The sequence below is a fragment of the Procambarus clarkii genome, chromosome 4 (assembly GCF_040958095.1).
Source record: "Procambarus clarkii isolate CNS0578487 chromosome 4, FALCON_Pclarkii_2.0, whole genome shotgun sequence".
Lineage (NCBI taxonomy): Eukaryota > Metazoa > Arthropoda > Malacostraca > Decapoda > Cambaridae > Procambarus > Procambarus clarkii.
Genome location: NC_091153.1, coordinates 58,367,299 through 58,386,115, shown reverse-complemented (window position 1 = coordinate 58,386,115; position 18,817 = coordinate 58,367,299). Strand labels below are relative to the sequence as shown.

Sequence of the window (18,817 nt, the reverse complement as noted above, 5' to 3'; positions counted from 1 at the left end):
ATTTCTTGGAGGACGGCCGCAGCTTTAACGAGCCCAGCCGGAGGACGGATTGAGTCGTGTGTAGGGTGCTTTTTTCAGTCATAAACAGGTTTGGCGGACACATGGAATGAACATTTGACCTTTGTTGATGAGGCCGGGCTCTGCTACTGGCGCTCGTTTCCCTCGCTACTATCGCTAGTTTCCCTCGCTACTATCGCTAGTTTCCCCTCGCTACTATCGCTAGTTTCCCTCGCTACTATCGCTAGTTTCCCTCGCTACTATCGCTCGTTTCCCTCGCTACTATCGCTCGTTTCCCTCGCTACTATCGCTCGTTTCCCTCGCTACTATCGCTAGTTTCCCTCGCTACTATCGCTAGTTTCCCTCGCTACTATCGCTAGTTTCCCTCGCTACTATCGCTAGTTTCCCTCGCTACTATCGCTAGTTTCCCTCGCTACTATCGCTCGTTTCCCTCGCTACTATCGCTCGTTTCCCTCGCTACTATCGCTAGTTTCCCTCGCTACTATCGCTCGTTTCCCTCGCTACTATCGCTAGTTTCCCTCGCTACTATCGCTAGTTTCCCTCGCTACTATCGCTCGTTTCCCTCGCTACTATCGCTAGTTTCCCTCGCTACTATCGCTAGTTTCCCTCGCTACTATCGCTAGTTTCCCTCGCTACTATCGCTAGTTTCCCTCGCTACTATCGCTAGTTTCCCTCGCTACTATCGCTCGTTTCCCTCGCTACTATCGCTAGTTTCCCTCGCTACTATCGCTAGTTTCCCTCGCTACTATCGCTAGTTTCCCTCGCTACTATCGCTAGTTTCCCTCGCTACTATCGCTAGTTTCCCTCGCTACTATCGCTAGTTTCCCTCGCTACTATCGCTAGTTTCCCTCGCTACTATCGCTCGTTTCCCTCGCTACTATCGCTAGTTTCCCTCGCTACTATCGCTAGTTTCCTTCGCTACTATCGCTAGTTTCCCTCGCTACTATCGCTAGTTTCCCTCGCTACTATCGCTCGTTTCCCTCGCTACTATCGCTAGTTTCCCTCGCTACTATCGCTAGTTTCCCTCGCTACTATCGCTAGTTTCCCTCGCTACTATCGCTAGTTTCCCTCGCTACTATCGCTAGTTTCCCTCGCTACTATCGCTAGTTTCCCTCGCTACTATCGCTAGTTTCCCTCGCTACTATCGCTAGTTTCCCTCGCTACTATCGCTAGTTTCCCTCGCTACTATCGCTAGTTTCCCTCGCTACTATCGCTAGTTTCCCTCGCTACTATCGCTAGTTTCCCTCGCTACTATCGCTAGTTTCCCTCGCTACTATCACTAGTTTCCCTTGCTACTATCGCTAGTTTCCCTCGCTACTATCGCTAGTTTCCCTCGCTACTATCGCTAGTTTCCCTCGCTACTATCGCTAGTTTCCCTCGCTACTATCGCTAGTTTCCCTCGCTACTATCGCTAGTTTCCCTCGCTACTATCGCTAGTTTCCCTCGCTACTATCGCTAGTTTCCCTTGCTACTATCGCTAGTTTCCCTCGCTACCGGCGCTTGTGCCACTAGTTCTCAGGCAAGACAATGACCATTACTGATGCAGTGTATGGAGTGCTACTTGAATCACAACGTCACGCTCAGAGACACTTCCAAAGTTATTCTCCGCCTCGCCTCTCTCTCTCCCCCTTTCTCTCTCTCTCCCCCTCTCTCTCTCTCTCTCTCCCTCTCTCTCTCTCTCCCAAACATACGTGAATCCTAATCCGGATTCTCCGCTTACTGCAACTATTTGAATATTTATCAAATAACTCTGACAAACGCCGGAGTTAGATACCGAGTACACTGAAAACTGCCCCCGCTAAACCCCTGCCAAGTGAAAACCTTTTAAATCTTCACAAACCCCCAGGAAGAAAAAATGTTTCAATTTGCGCGAGTCGACCTTACTATGTTGTGCCACCAATGGCCTTTGCCTTCATCAACACACGCAAATACTCGTCTGTATTCCGCAACCATTTGTCGCCGTGTCTCAGAACACCGGAGCTCTTGGTGACAGTTCTTCTGTGGGTGACAGCTAACTCGAGCACCACACCTCCCAACCCGCCAATTTTGTTTATGTACAGGAAGGGGGATTTGTGTCGGGGGCCCTTGGGTTGGGTTAGGGCAACCCTAGTTGGGGTTTAGGGAGCTTACCTGTTAGCGCTTACCTAGTTGTGCTTGCGGGGGTTGAGCTTTGTCTCTTTGGTCCCGCCTCTCAACCGTTGAGTGCTTATCAACCAGTGACTACGAGGAAGTGGGGTAGAACTCTTTATACCCCGTTTTCTTCTCCTGTTGTATACGCTTTACTTAAGCTATCCTGCCGTTCAATTTCTTAGTCGAATCTGTCCTTAAAGTTGTGGATGGAGGTGGCTTCCACAACATCTTCTCTCAGTGTCTCCCACTTGTTGACACCTGTCAGTATTTCTTAGCATATCTCTCGACTCATTTCTGTTTCCATCTTCCATTTATGTCTGCTTGTCCTATTTTCCCTCAATTTAAAGAGGCAGTTTTTGTCCACCTCGTCTATTCCCCTCAGTATCTTGTATGTTGTGACAATGTCTCCTCCGTTACTTGTGTCTTTTGGGGTTGTGAGGTCCAGTTCCTTCAACCTATCCTTCAAGTTAAACCCCTCTTAGCTCTAAGAGCTACAGTAGCTGCAAATCTCTACACTTTTTGAATACAACTTTTAAGCTTCACAACGTTTGGGTTCCAGACCGGTGCTGGATACTCCAATATTGGTCTACCGAGAGTTGTGTAGACTGCCTTGCAAGAGTCCTGATTTACGCTTTTAAACGACGTTCTAATGTTCGCCAGCGGTCAAATGGTGCCGTTGTCACCCTGCCTACATGTGTCTGGTGTTGTCACCCTGCCTGCATGTGTCTGGTGTTGTCACCCTGCCTGCATGTGTCTGGTGTTGTCACCCTGCCTGCATGTGTCCGGTGTTGTCACCCTGCCTGCATGTGTCTGGTGTTGTCACCCTGCCTAGTGTTGTCACCCTGCCTGTGTGAGTCTCTGGTGTTGTCACCCTGCCTGCATGTGTCTGGTGTTGTCACCCTGCCTGCATGTGTCTGGTGTTGTCACCCTGCCTAGTGTTGTCACCCTGCCTAGTGTTGTCACCCTGCCTGTATGTGTCTGGTGTTGTCACCCTGCCTGCATGTGTCTGGTGTTGTCACCCTGCCTAGTGTTGTCACCCTGCCTGTGTGAGTCTCTGGTGTTGTCACCCTGCCTGCATGTGTCTGGTGTTGTCACCCTGCCTGCATGTGTCTGGTGTTGTCACCCTGCCTGCATGTGTCTGGTGTTGTCACCCTGCCTGCATGTGTCTGGTGTTGTCACCCTGCCTGCATGTGTCTGGTGTTGTCACCCTGCCTGCATGTGTCTGGTGTTGTCACCCTGCCTACATGTGTCTGGTGTTGTCACCCTGCCTGCATGTGTCTGGTGTTGTTACCCTGCCTGCATGTGTCTGGTGTTGTCACCCTGCCTACATGTGTCTGGTGTTGTCACCCTGCCTGCATGTGTCTGGTGTTGTCACCCTGCCTGCATGTGTCTGGTGTTGTCACCCTGCCTACATGTGTCTGGTGTTGTCACCCTGCCTACATGTGTCTGGTGTTGTCACCCTGCCTGCATGTGTCTGGTGTTGTCACCCTGCCTGCATGTGTCTGGTGTTGTCACCCTGCCTGCATGTGTCTGGTGTTGTCACCCTGCCTACATGTGTCTGGTGTTGTCACCCTGCCTGCATGTGTCTGGTGTTGTCACCCTGCCTACATGTGTCTGGTGTTGTCACCCTGCCTACATGTCTCTGGTGTTGTCACCCTGCCTGTGTGTGTCTCTGGTGTTGTCACCCTGCCTGTGTGCCTCTCTGGTGTTGTCACCCTGCCTACATGTCTCTGGTGTTGTCACCCTGCCTGTGTGTGTCTCTGGTGTTGTCACCCTGCCTGCATGTGTCTGGTGTTGACACCCTGCCTGCATGTGTCTGGAGTTGTCACCCTGCCTACATGTGTCTGGTGTTGTCACCCTGCCTGCATGTGCCTGGTGTTGTCACCCTGCCTGCATGTGTCTGGTGTTGTCACCCTGCCTGCATGTGTCTGGTGTTGTCACCCTGCCTGCAAGTGTCTGGTGTTGTCACCCTGCCTGCATGTCTCTGGTGTTGTCACCCTGCCTACATGTGTCTGGTGTTGTCACCCTGCCTGCATGTGTCTGGAGTTGTCACCCTGCCTACATGTGTCTGGTGTTGTCACCCTGCCTGCATGTCTCTGGTGTTGTCACCCTGCCTGTGTGTGTCTCTGGTGTTGTCACCCTGCCTGTGTGTGTCTCTGGTGTTGTCACCCTGCCTGTGTGTGTCTCTGGTGTTGTCACCCTGCCTGCATGTGTCTGGTGTTGTCACCCTGCCTACATGTGTCTGGTGTTGTCACCCTGCCTAGTGTTGTCACCCTGCCTGTATGTGTCTGGTGTTGTCACCCTGCCTGCATGTGTCTGGTGTTGTCACCCTGCCTGCATGTGTCTGGTGTTGTCACCCTGCCTAGTGTTGTCACCCTGCCTGCATGTGTCTGGTGTTGTCACCCTGCCTGCGTGTGTCTGGTGTTGTCACCCTGCCTGTGTGAGTCTCTGGTGTTGTCACCCTGCCTGCATGTGTCTGGTGTTGTCACCCTAACTGCATGTGTCTGGTGTTGTCACCCTGCCTGCATGTGTCTGGTGTTGTCACCCTGCCTGCATGTGTCTGGTGTTGTCACCCTGCCTACATGTCTCTGGTGTTGTCACCCTGCCTGTGTGTGTCTCTGGTGTTGTCACCCTGCCTGTGTGAGTCTCTGGTGTTGTCACCCTGCCTGCATGTGTCTGGTGTTGTCACCCTGCCTGCATGTGTCTGGTGTTGTCACCCTGCCTGCATGTGTCTGGTGTTGTCACCCTGCCTGCATGTGTCTGGTGTTGTCACCCTGCCTGCATGTGTCTGGTGTTGTCACCCTGCCTGCATGTGTCTGGTGTTGTCACCCTGCCTGCATGTGTCTGGTGTTGTCACCCTGCCTGCATGTGTCTGGTGTTGTCACCCTGCCTGCATGTGTCTGGTGTTGTCACCCTGCCTGCATGTGTCTGGTGTTGTCACCCTGCCTGCATGTGTCTGGTGTTGTCACCCTGCCTACATGTGTCTGGTGTTGTCACCCTGCCTACATGTCTCTGGTGTTGTCACCCTGCCTGTGTGTGTCTCTGGTGTTGTCACCCTGCCTGTGTGCCTCTCTGGTGTTGTCACCCTGCCTACATGTCTCTGGTGTTGTCACCCTGCCTGTGTGTGTCTCTGGTGTTGTCACCCTGCCTGCATGTGTCTGGTGTTGACACCCTGCCTGCATGTGTCTGGAGTTGTCACCCTGCCTACATGTGTCTGGTGTTGTCACCCTGCCTGCATGTGCCTGGTGTTGTCACCCTGCCTGCATGTGTCTGGTGTTGTCACCCTGCCTGCATGTGTCTGGTGTTGTCACCCTGCCTGCATGTGTCTGGTGTTGTCACCCTGCCTACATGTGTCTGGTGTTGTCACCCTGCCTACATGTCTCTGGTGTTGTCACCCTGCCTGTGTGTGTCTCTGGTGTTGTCACCCTGCCTGTGTGCCTCTCTGGTGTTGTCACCCTGCCTACATGTCTCTGGTGTTGTCACCCTGCCTGTGTGTGTCTCTGGTGTTGTCACCCTGCCTGCATGTGTCTGGTGTTGACACCCTGCCTGCATGTGTCTGGAGTTGTCACCCTGCCTACATGTGTCTGGTGTTGTCACCCTGCCTGCATGTGCCTGGTGTTGTCACCCTGCCTGCATGTGTCTGGTGTTGTCACCCTGCCTGCATGTGTCTGGTGTTGTCACCCTGCCTGCGAGTGTCTGGTGTTGTCACCCTGCCTGCATGTCTCTGGTGTTGTCACCCTGCCTACATGTGTCTGGTGTTGTCACCCTGCCTGCATGTGTCTGGTGTTGTCACCCTGCCTGCATGTCTCTGGTGTTGTCACCCTGCCTGTGTGTGTCTCTGGTGTTGTCACCCTGCCTGTGTGTGTCTCTGGTGTTGTCACCCTGCCTGTGTGTGTCTCTGGTGTTGTCACCCTGCCTGCATGTGTCTGGTGTTGTCACCCTGCCTACATGTGTCTGGTGTTGTCACCCTGCCTAGTGTTGTCACCCTGCCTGTATGTGTCTGGTGTTGTCACCCTGCCTGCATGTGTCTGGTGTTGTCACCCTGCCTGCATGTGTCTGGTGTTGTCACCCTGCCTAGTGTTGTCACCCTGCCTGCATGTGTCTGGTGTTGTCACCCTGCCTGCGTGTGTCTGGTGTTGTCACCCTGCCTGTGTGAGTCTCTGGTGTTGTCACCCTGCCTGCATGTGTCTGGTGTTGTCACCCTAACTGCATGTGTCTGGTGTTGTCACCCTGCCTGCATGTGTCTGGTGTTGTCACCCTGCCTGCATGTGTCTGGTGTTGTCACCCTGCCTACATGTCTCTGGTGTTGTCACCCTGCCTGTGTGTGTCTCTGGTGTTGTCACCCTGCCTGTGTGAGTCTCTGGTGTTGTCACCCTGCCTGCATGTGTCTGGTGTTGTCACCCTGCCTGCATGTGTCTGGTGTTGTCACCCTGCCTGCATGTGTCTGGTGTTGTCACCCTGCCTGCATGTGTCTGGTGTTGTCACCCTGCCTGCATGTGTCTGGTGTTGTCACCCTGCCTGCATGTGTCTGGTGTTGTCACCCTGCCTGCATGTGTCTGGTGTTGTCACCCTGCCTGCATGTGTCTGGTGTTGTCACCCTGCCTGCATGTGTCTGGTGTTGTCACCCTGCCTGCATGTGTCTGGTGTTGTCACCCTGCCTGCATGTCTCTGGTGTTGTCACCCTGCCTGTGTGTGTCTCTGGTGTTGTCACCCTGCCTGTGTGAGTCTCTGGTGTTGTCACCCTGCCTGCATGTGTCTGGTGTTGTCACCCTGCTTGCATGTGTCTGGTGTTGTCACCCTGCCTGCATGTGTCTGGTGTTGTCACCCTGCCTGCATGTGTCTGGTGTTGTCACCCTGCCTGCTTGTCTCTGGTGTTGTCACCCTGCCTGTGTGCCTCTCTGGTGTTGTCACCCTGCCTAGTCTTATCACCCTACCTAGTGTTGTCACCCTGCTTGTGTGCCTCTCTGGTTTGTCACCATGCGTAGTGTTGTCACCCTGCCTAGTGTTGTCACCCTGCCTAGTGTTGTCACCCTGCCTGTGTGTGTGTCTCTCTGGTGTTAATGTTGGAATTGTATTCACTCTTTCTCTCTCCGGGTGAGGGAATGAGAACTGACTTTCGTTGCTAAATTCATTTATTTTTTTACTTGGTTAATAAATTACACGTAGATACGGAAGCAAATATAATCAGGCCAGGAACGGAACCCTATCTGAATTAGTCTGTATTTTTAAGTTCTTAAGTCTTCCTCTGCTTCGTGTTTTCCCTCTCTCTCGGGCACAGGACACGTAATGTATTCATGAGATGGTTTTATATTCAGCTTCCCTGCCTCCCACCTCCCATACGTATATATATACCTCGTCCCCACAAGGAATTAACGCGGCGTTCCATCTTTCCTTTCTCTCTCTGCAGAGTCAACCACATGCTGTTCGGGCTGCGACCACTCGGGTTTCACTTGGTGAACGTGGCGCTGCACTCGTGCGTCTGTGTGCTGCTGACGCGGCTCCTGCTGCGTCTGCTGCACCTGCCGCAGGGCACCGTCCTGTCTGCCGGTCTGCTCTTCGCCACCCACCCCGTCCACACCGAGGCGGTGAGTACAGCGCTCGCCTCCGCCCGCGGACGCCCGTCGCATACTAAGTTAACATGATGATCGTGGTACGTGATGTTGACGCAACTGGCAGTGCGTATAATGCTGGTAAGAACCCTAAATCTAGAGTGAGGAATATACGCATCTGTCGATGTGTATATTTGTGATAGGAACTTCTACACTATACACACCTGTGTATAGTGGTGGTTGAAGCTTTGTGTCTATACACACTTGCGCATGTGCATACGATTATGTGCATGTGTATAAGTCAATAAATCAAATGTACATTAAGACTGATCCATCAGGTTGTGGGTGCATAATAGAGGCTCTCCATCAGGTGACTGGACTGGTGGGGCGAGCAGACGTCCTGGCTGCCATCTGCTTCCTGGCGGCCATCCTCTCCTACCACAGGTGAGAGTAAGACCTCTCTCTCCCTCTCTCCCTCCCCCCCCCCTCTCTGTCTCTCTCTCTCTCTCTCTCTCTCTCTCTCTCTCTCTCTCTCTCTCTCTCTCTCTCTCTCTCTCTCTCTCTCTCTCTCTCTACATACATGGCTCCTGCTCTTACCATCTTGTGTAAGCTGTGTACCCACACCTCAAGTACGGTGAGGTAATCAGGCGAGAGCTTAGCCACAATGACCATAAACCACTTGGTAAGGATATGAGAACGAGTTGATGTGATGGAATGGTGCCTAATCACTAGGATCTGCGGGAATCGAACCCCCACACCTTCTGATAATCTATGAAAAAATGACCTTATTTAATATTTCCATTCAATAGCATTCTTGTGGAAAAAATGCCCCTTTTTTGTCATCATCCGGACAAAAGCTTCCAGTTTTCCTTCTCCGCCGACAAAGCATTATTGAATATGGAAATTTGCGTTTTATGTGTTCTATTATATAAGATATACGCAGCCGGAAGGGGAATGGGAGGCGGGAGGAGAGAGAAGCACTCCGAGAGGGAGAGGGCGGTAGAAGGCAGCAGTGAGGAACGAGAAGGAATGAACACACTTGTATTTGGAAAACAAATTGAGATGAAGTTCCACTTGCCTGGCAGATATCAGGTGGCTTAGACATTGGGTACAGAGGAGAGAGAGAGAGAGAGAGAGAGAGAGAGAGAGAGAGAGAGAGAGAGAGAGAGAGAGAGAGAGAGAGAGAGAGAGAGAGAGAGAGAGAGAGAGAGAGAGAGAGAGAGAGAGAGAGAAGAGAGAGAGAGAAAGAGAGAGAGAGAGAGAGAGAAGAGAGAGAGAGAGAGAGAGAGAGAGAGAGAGAGAGAGAGAGAGAGAGAGAGAGAGAGAGAGAGAGAGAGAGAGAGAGAGAGGAGAGAGAGAGAGAGAGAGAGAGAGAGAGAGAGAGAGAGAGAGAGAGAGAGAGAGAGAGAGAGAGAGAGAGAGAGAGAGAGAGAGAGAGAGAGAGAGAGAGAGAGAGAGAGAGAGAGAGAGAGAGAGAGAGAGAGAGAGAGAGAGAGAGAGAGAGCGAGAGAGAGAGAGAGAGAGAGAGAGAGAGAGAGAGAGAGAGAGAGACAGACAGACAGACAGACAGACAGACAGACAGACAGACAGACAGACAGACAGACAGACAGGGAGAATGCAACGTTCCGGTGGGGAAACTAATGATAAACTTAGATGAGAAGATAAGTTTTTTTGGGTGTTTTTTTAAGATATACAGAAAGTCAACTTGTGCTGAGCTGTGACAGGCGGACAGAGTGAGGAGTGCAACTGTCATGGCTGCCATCCCATTTTCCCTATCCACGACCCACGGATAGTTTTGTGTCCCAGTCCTCATTTACTGCTATGTACATCAGTCGTGGCTATAAAGGGGACAGTCCCAGTTACCCCTACCTGCCCAGGGTTTGATCTGACGTCGTTCTTGCTTGAGAGTATAGGTAAGGGTGTTAATCACTACAAAACGGAGCTTCAAAACTTTCCCTCGGTCGTTCCCAACGTCAAGAAACGGTTGTACTAGAGCACCTGGGCCCCAACCTCCCAGAGGACCCACGAACACAAAACGAGCCACTGTGTGTCAATTTCGCAAGCCGCTTCCATGTTATCTAAGTTTTAGGCCTTAGATAAAGTATACGTCAAAATGCGACGTGCTATTACGAGAGCAGGTTGTAAATACACCTAGTGTATTTATGGGTGTATATACACCGTGTACATATATGGGTGTATATACACCGTGTACATATATGGGTGTATATACACCGTGTACATATATGGGTGTATATACACCGTGTACATATATGGGTGTATATACACCGTGTACATATATGGGTGTATATACACCGTGTACATATATGGGTGTATATACACCGTGTACATATATGGGTATATTTACACCCTTTCTCGGCGTACATACCCTGAGAGTTTAGTGTAGGTCTGGACCCGGATTCACGAAGCAGTTACGCAAGTACTTACGAACGTGTACATCTTTTCTTAATCTTTGGTGGCTTTGTTTACAACTATTAAACTGTTAATGAGCTCCGAAGCACCAGGAGGCTGTTTATAACAATAACAACAGTTGATTGGGAAGTTTTAATGCTTGTAATCTCTTTAATAAATGTACCCAAAGCCGTCATAGATTGAGGAAAGATGTACACGTTTGTAAGTACTTGCGTAACTGCTTCGTGAATCTGGCCCCAGGACCCCTCCTGTTGCTCACAGAGAAGGTTACATCATTTATAGGCACATAAGGCACTTTTAATGCAAGATTCAAACACACATGAAGTAGGAGAAGTGAAAGGATTACGGCGATAGATACGGTTGGATAGCCTTCCCGATAGATACACTGAGCAAGACACATATTTCCAACCGGAAGGGATGTTTTTCCGTGGCCAGAAATGATAAAACAGGTTAGTCAATAAGAGAAATAAATTATCAGAGAAACATTTCTTTAGACCACGAGAAAGTACCACACACACACACGCCTTCCTGGTGATTAATATTTGTCTGTGTGAGCCACCTGTGTGAGCCACCTGTGTGACCCACCTGTGTGAACCGCCTGTGTGAGCCACCTGTGTGAGCCACCTGTGTGAGCCACCTGTGTGAGCCCCCTGTGTGAGCCGCCTGTGTGAGCCACCTGCGTGAGCCACCTGTATGAGCCGCCTGTGTGAACCACCCGTGGTTCACTACCCACTACCCTCTTATCCCTACCTCCAGACGCCACTCTGGAGATAAAGAAACTCTACTCCACCTCTCAAACCACTTGGGCTGGACGGTAAAGCAATGTCCTCGCTTCATGCAGGTCGGCGTTCGATTCCCCTACCTTCCAAATGGCTGCGGCCCCCCATGCACATGACTACGACGTTGCTACAACGTTCGAACAAGTTTTAACACCTAACAAGTTTTAACAAAAAGAAAACAGGGGCAATTACGTTGTTTGTAAGGCAGCCACCATTCCTTTCCCCTCGTCCCATCCCAAAGCCTTATCCAGACCTCTTCCACGTGCTATATAGTCGTAATGACTTGGCGCTTTCCCTTAATACCTCCCATTCCTTCTACCCCTCACACTGAATTTAATTTCCCAATGCCACAATTCCAACCCCCCTCCCCCCCTTTACCTTCAACGGCATTCTCGGCGCCTCTCTGTGAATTACATCTCCCAAAGGATATTAAGGATAGAATTAAGGATATTTCCCCACCTATCCTTAAATTACTTACATCAACACCTTCCCTTTCTCCCGTGAAGGGAGTGCATGAGCCGCCGCTTCGCTGTTCCCGCCTGTCTTGCCCTTCCGCACCCCATGAGACATAAAGCCCCAGATAACACAGTTTTTTTACCCAACAGTGAGGCCCAGCCGCCCCTTGATCATTTTAGAAATATACGCTACAGGCACTCCGTGACTGTTAAAATTGTGAGGTTTTATAACTTGACCGTCAGGCACTGGGGCTGACCCACAGGCACTGGGGCTGACCCACAGGCACTGGGGCTGACCCACAGGCACTGGGGCTGACCCACAGGCACTGGGGCTGACCCACAGGCACTTGGGCAGACCCATAGGCACTGGGGTTAACCCACAGGCATTGGAGCTGACCCACAGAACTTCTGACTCACAGAAGTGACACACACACGTGTGAGGACAGCAAGGTGAAGGCCAGAAGTGACACACAACGGTAGGAGAGACACACGATTAGTGAGGTCCGTGGAAATTCGTCAATTTCTCGTGACATTGAAAGAGTATAGAGGCTAGATCATAGTATTTGGCCTCTCGCAGTGTGTAGCTAGCAGGGTGCAATATAGCATAGTCATATCGCTAGCGATAGTGCGAAGATTTGGCGAAGAAACCAAAGTGGAGCTAGGGCATCACCGGTGCATGTAAGTGTGCGACCTGACTGGGTGGGACTCCCCGCCGTGGAACTACCTGATTGTGCTGTTGAGTGGTGACTGTGATCAGTGGTACAGTGAATTAGTGAACTGTCACATAACGATACAGTGACTGACTCCAGAGCTTTGTGTAGACAGAGAAGAACCGACCTCATCAATCTACCAGCACTTAGTGAATCACCTAGTGGGAGACAACGACGGATAACCATCGTCATCATACATCGCCCTTACTCATCTGGTTGTGTGAGCGGGAGGAGACGGGTATGTACCCCCTCTCTGGTCAATTAATCAGGTGTACAGATTGAGGTAAAATATTATCAAATTCTTGTTCAGGATATCATATATAGTTAAAAATCTCCGAGTGGCTCATTTAGGCAGAGGTAACGCATAAGGGATATCTTGACACATACAAGCACGCCCGCCCACTTACGTATACACGCACACAAGTGTGCACACTCTAAAACAGACACACACACACACACACGTGCACACTCACACACACACACACACACACACACACTCACACACACACAGGGGCCTCGGGGCCTAGGGGCCTCGTAGCCTGGTAGGGGCCTTGTAGCCTGGTGGATAGCGAGCAGGATTCGTAATTCTGTGGCGCGGGTTCGATTCCCACACGAGGCAGAAACAAATGGGCAAAGTTTCTTTCACCCTGAATGCCCCTGTTACCTAGCAGTAAATAGGTACCTGGGAGTTAGTCAGCTGTCACGGGCTGCTTCCTGGGGTGTGTGTGTGTGGTGTGGAGAGAAAAAAAAAAAAAAAAAAAAAAAAAAAAAGTAGTTAGTAAACAGTGACAGATTGACAGTTGAGAGGCGGGCCGAAAGAGCAAAGCTCAACCCCCGTAAAAACACAACTAGTAAACACACACACACACAATTGTTCAGTCAGGGGAAAAGGCACTAACACCTGGGATCAGCACCTTACTCTCCCCCCCCCCCCCCTCTTGACCCCACCATCTCACCTGACCTGACCTAGTCGCCATCTCCGCCCCCCCCACCCTCCCCCAGGTCCCCCGCATCGCCCATACACACACTCTTCCCCTCCCCACTCTCCCTTTCTCCCACTCCCTCTCTCCCACTCCCACTATCTCTCTCCTGCTCTCTCTCTCTCTCTCTCTCTCTCTCTCTCTCTCTCTCTCTCTCTCTCTCTCTCTCTCTCTCTCTCTCTCTCTCTCTCTCTCTCTCCTCTCCCTCCCTCTCTTTCCTTCCCCCTCCCTCTCTGCACACACACACACACACACACACACACACACACACACACACACACACACACCTCCCCCCCCTCTCTCCCTCACCCGCTCTCTCCCTCACCCACTCTTTCCTTCTCTATCTCTCTCCCTCTTCCTCTCTCTCCCTCCCGCCTCTCTCTCCATCTCCTCCCCCCCCCCTCCCCTTCTACTTTCTTCTCACTTCAGTTGAAGGGTCGGATCCCCCCCACCCACCCATTTATCTCTCCCTTTATCACTCCCTTTCTCTCTCTCTCTTTCTCTCTCTCTTCCTCTCTCTCTCTTCCTCTCTCTCTCTCCCTCCCCCATCCCAATAGGGTCAAGCATGGCAGCCATAGGTACCAGGGGAACAGGAAAGAGCCAAGGTGACGAGATGAAGGAAATGTTCGCCCAGTTTCTGGAGGACATCAAGAGTGAGATGCAAGAAATGATGCAGGAAATGAAGAACGAAATAAACAACCTGAAAAGAGAGCTGACAGCAGCAAAGGAGGAGATTAGAGCCCTCAAAGAGAATGGTATCGAGGCTAAGAATCAGAAAACCATCCAGGGAGAAGGTGGTAATAGTTTTTTGGATGAGAATGCCACAATAAAAGCAACATTTGCGGAAATACTAAAAAAAAATAACTCTGAAGTAATGACTGCAGTGATGGAGGTGGCCATGAAAGCAGCCACCTCACAGGAGGCGGCACGCTCCACTAGCCAACTGCTGGAAAGGAACAGATCAGTGGTTGCTGTGGGTATTAAAGAGCAGGAAGGATCTAATAGGACAGAGTGGAATGACAAGGACAAAGCAGAAGTGAATGAAGTACTAAAGGCACTTGACATGGAAGGGGCTGAGCATAGCATTGAGATGGTTTTCAGGCTAGGCTGGTACAACAAAGACCGAGACCGAATGATAAAGATAGTGTTTGCAAACGAGAACACAAAGGAGAAGATCCTATCAAGGAAGAGCTCTCTGAAAAACGTGGGAGAATTAAAAAATGTATTCCTCCAGAGAGACATGACAAGGGAGGAGGGAGCCGTGGCGGCAGAAGCAAGGAAGAGGTGCAGGGCGAGAGGGGAAATCCAGGAAGTCACAGCTCCCAACACAACACCCCCAGAGGCGAGGGGGCAACCCACAACCAGCTACCCAGTAACACCAGAAGGGAGGACAACCCCGCCTCCCTCCTCTGCATAGAAAACCCCCCTACCCCAAACCCTCCCTGCCCCCACTCAAATGTTCAGCCAAATCTCCCTCCCCTCACACCCAATCCCCACCCTTCTACCCCTCCCCTCCTCCCGAGTCCTCCCTCTCCCCCTTTCCTTCCCGTCCTCCCTCCCCTTTCACCCCATACCCTCCCTGTCCCTCCCCTTTCACTGGATCCCCCGCCCCTCATCCCAGTATCCTCTGAGACCCTGTTATCCACCTCACAGGTCCTCACACCCATGGAACAGCCTCCCCCACCAGCAGAACACTCACCAAGGAGGCGATTTGAGAAGGGACAGAAGAAAGTGAGCCTCAAAGCGATGTACACTAACATAGATGGAATTACAAATAAAGCAAATGAGCTTGGAGAACTGGTACTAGAGGAAAATCCAGACATAATAGCCCTCACAGAAACAAAGATCACAAAAACGATAACAAATGCAGTGTTCCCACAGGACTATTATGTTATGAGGAAAGAGAGGGAAGGAAGAGGTGGGGGTGGTGTAGCTCTGCTGGTAAGAAAAGGCTGGGATTTTGAGGAGATGGATATTCAGGGCTGTGAAGGTTTCAGTGACTACATAGCAGGTACTGTAACAAATGGAGGGAAAAAAATTATAGTCGTAGTCATATATAATCCACCACCAAATGACAGAAGACCTAGACAGGAATATGATAGAAACAACATGGCCACCATTAACATAATAGAAAGAGCAGCTTCTGTTGCTAGCAGGAATGGATCTGGACTACTAATTATGGGAGACTTCAACCATGGGAAGATAGATTGGAAGAACAGAGACCCGCATGGAGGACCAGAAACATGGAGAGCTAAGCTGCTGGACGTGGCAACAAGAAAATTTCTAAGCCAGCACACCAAAGAACCAACAAGAATGAGAGGAGAAGATGAACCAGCAATGCTTGATTTGATATTTACCCTAAATGAATGGGATATAAGGGAAGTTAAGATGGAAGCGCCCTTAGGAATGAGTGACCACAGTGTATTGAACTTTGAGTACCTGGTAGAGCTAGGACTTATCTCCCCCAAAAAAGAACTAGGAATCAAAAGGCTGGCATACCGAAAGGGGAATTATGAACAGATGAGAAGTTTCCTAAGTGAAATACCCTGGGACACAGACCTCAGAGACAAGTCTGTACAGGGTATGATGGACTATGTTACCCAAAAGTGTCAGGAGGCAGTAAACAGGTTCATCCCGGCCCAAAGGGAAAAATCCGAGAAGCAACAGAAGAATCCATGGTTTAACAGGGCATGTATGGAAGCGAAGAAACTGAACAAAAAGGCGTGGAGGAACTTCCGGAATAACAGAACACCAGAAAGCAGAGAGAGATACCAGAGAACCAGGAATGAGTACGTCAGGGTGAGAAGAGAAGCAGAGAAAAATTTTGAAAATGATATAGCAAACAAAGCCAAGACCGAACCAAAGCTACTCCACAGTCACATCAGAAGGAAAACAACAGTGAAAGAACAGGTATTGAAACTTCGAACAGGCGAGGACAGGTATACAGAGAATGACAGAGAGGTGTGTGAGGAACTCAACAAGAGGTTCCAGGAGGTCTTCACAATAGAACAGGGTGAGGTCACTGTGCTAGGAGAAAGGGAGGTAAACCAGGCGGCCTTGGAGGAGTTCGAAATCACGAGAGAGGAGGTCAAGAGACACCTGCTGGATCTGGATGTTAGAAAGGCTGTTGGTCCAGATGGGATCTCACTATGGGTACTGAAAGAGTGTGCAGAGGCACTTTGCTTGCCACTCTCCATAGTGTATAGTAAGTCACTAGAGACGGGAGACCTACCAGAAATATGGAAGACGGCGAATGTGGTCCCAATATACAAAAAGGGGGACAGACAAGAGGCACTGAACTACATACCAGTTTCCTTGACTTGTATACCATGCAAGGTGATGGAGAAGATCGTGAGAAAAAACCTGGTAACACATCTGGAGAGAAGGGACTTCGTGACAAATCGCCAACATGGGTTCAGGGAGGGGTAAATCTTGCCTTACAGGCTTGATAGAATTCTACGATCAGGTGACACAGATTAAGCAAGAAAGAGAGGGCTGGGCGGACTGCATTTTCTTGGATTGTCGGAAAGCCTTTGACACAGTACAGCATAAGAGGCTGGTACATAAGCTGGAGAGACAGGCAGGTGTAGCTGGTAAGGTGCTCCAGTGGATAAGGGAGTATCTAAGCAATAGGAAGCAGAGAGTTACGGTGAGGGGTGAGACCTCCGATTGGCATGAAGTCACCAGTGGAGTCCCACAGGGCTCTGTACTCGGTCCTATCTTGTTTCTGATATGTGTAAATGATCTCCCGGAGGGTATCGATTCATTTCTCTCAATGTTTGCGGACGATGCTAAAATTATGAGAAGGATTAAAACAGAAGAGGACTGTTTGAGACTTCAAGAAGACCTAGACAAGCTGAAGGAATGGTCGAAAAAAGGGTTGTTAGAGTTTAACCCAACCAAATGTAATGTAATGAAGATAGGTGTAGGGAGCAGGAGGCCAGATACAAGGTATTATCTGGGAGAGGAAATTCTTCAGGAGTCAGAGAAGGAAAAAGACTTGGGGGTTGATATCACGCCAGACCTGTCTCCTGCAGCACATATCAAGCGGATAACATCAGCGGCATATGCCAGGCTGGCCAGCATACGAACGGCATTCAGAAACTTGTGTAAAGAATCATTCAGAACTTTGTATACCACATATGTCAGGCCAATCCTGGAGTATGCAGCCCCAGCATAGAGTCCATATCTAGTCAAGGATAAGACTAAACTGGAAAAGGTTCAAAGGTTTGCCACCAGACTAGTACCCGAGCTGAGAGGTATGAGCTACGAGGAGAGACTACGGGAATTAAACCTCACTTCGCTGGAAGACAGAAGAGTTAGGGGGGACATGATCACAACATTCAAGATTCTGAAGGGAATTGATAGGGTAGATAAAGACAGTCTATTTAACAAAAGGGGAACACGCACAAGGGTACACAGGTGGAAACTGAGTGCCCAAATGAGCCACAGAGATATTAGAAAGAACTTTTTTAGTGTCAGAGTGGTTGACAAATGGAATGCATTAGGAAGTGATGTGGTGGAGGCTGACTCCATACACAGTTTCAAATGTAGATATGACAGAGCCCGATAGGCTCAGGAATCTGTACACCTGTTGATTGACGGTTGAGAGGCAGGACCAAAGAGCCAGAGCTCAACCCCCGCAAACACAACTGGGTGAGTACAACTAGGTGAGTACAGGCACTTGGGCTGACTCACAATCACTGGGGATGACCCACAGGCACTCTGGCTGACCCACACGCACTTGGGCAGACCCACAGGCACTGGGTCTGACCCACAGGCACTGGGTCTGACCCACAGGCACTGGGTCTGACCCACAGGCACTGGGTCTGACCCACAGGCACTGGGTCTGACTCACAGGCACTGGGGCTGACCCACAGGCACTGGGGCTGACTCACAGGCACTGGGGCTGACCCACAGGCACTGGGTCTGACCCACAGGCACTGGGGCTGGACCCACAGGCACTGGGGCTGACCCACAGGCACTGGGGCTGACCCACAGGCACTGGGGCTGACCCACAGGCACTGGGGCTGACCTACAGGCACTGGGGCTGACCTACTAGGCACTGGGGCTGACCCACAGGCCATTGGGGTGACCCACAGGCACTGGGGCTGACTCCCAGGCACTGAGGCTGACCCACAGGCACTGGGACTGACCTACAGGCACTGGGGCTGACCTACAGGCACTGGGGCTGACCTACAGGCACTGGGGCTGACCTACAGGCACTGGGGCTGACCTACAGGCACTGGGGCTGACTCACAAGCACTGGGGCTGACCCACAGGCACTGGGGCTGACCCACAGGCACTGGGGCTGACCTACAGGCACTAGGAATCACATCTGGTAACACATACAGAGTGCAGAGAGCAGAGAGTTACGGTTAGGGGTGAGACCTCCGATTGGCATGAAGTCACCAGTGGAGTCCCACAGGGCTCTGTACTCGGTCCTTCTCACTTCGCTGGAAGACAGAAGAGTTAGGGGGGACATGATCACCACATTCAAGATTCTGAAGGGGATTGATAGGGTAGATAAAGACAGTCTATTTAACACAAGGGGCACACGTACTAGGGGACACAGGTGGAAACTGAGTGCCCAAATGAGCCACAGAGATATTAGAAAGAACTTTTTTAGTGTCAGAGTGGTTGACAAATGGAATGCATTAGGAAGTGATGTGGTGGAGGCTGACTCCATACACAGTTTCAAGTGTAGATATGACAGAGCCCGATAGGCTCAGGAATCTGTACACCTGTTGATTGACGGTTGAGAGG

At 50.7% G+C, this 18,817-nt stretch overlaps 1 protein-coding gene across 1 annotated transcript in view; it reads left to right on the top strand.

Annotated features, from left to right (window-relative positions):
* Window positions 1-7,565: 7,565 nt before the first annotated feature.
* The window catches only part of LOC138349878 (protein O-mannosyl-transferase TMTC1-like), a 142,637-nt gene continuing 131,385 nt past the window's right edge, over window positions 7,566-18,817 (top strand). The window contains exons 1-2 of the mRNA XM_069336886.1: window positions 7,566-7,733; window positions 8,068-8,141. Of these exons, the coding sequence (XP_069192987.1) occupies window positions 7,566-7,733; window positions 8,068-8,141 (242 nt within the window). The remainder of the gene's footprint in view (window positions 7,734-8,067; window positions 8,142-18,817) is intronic.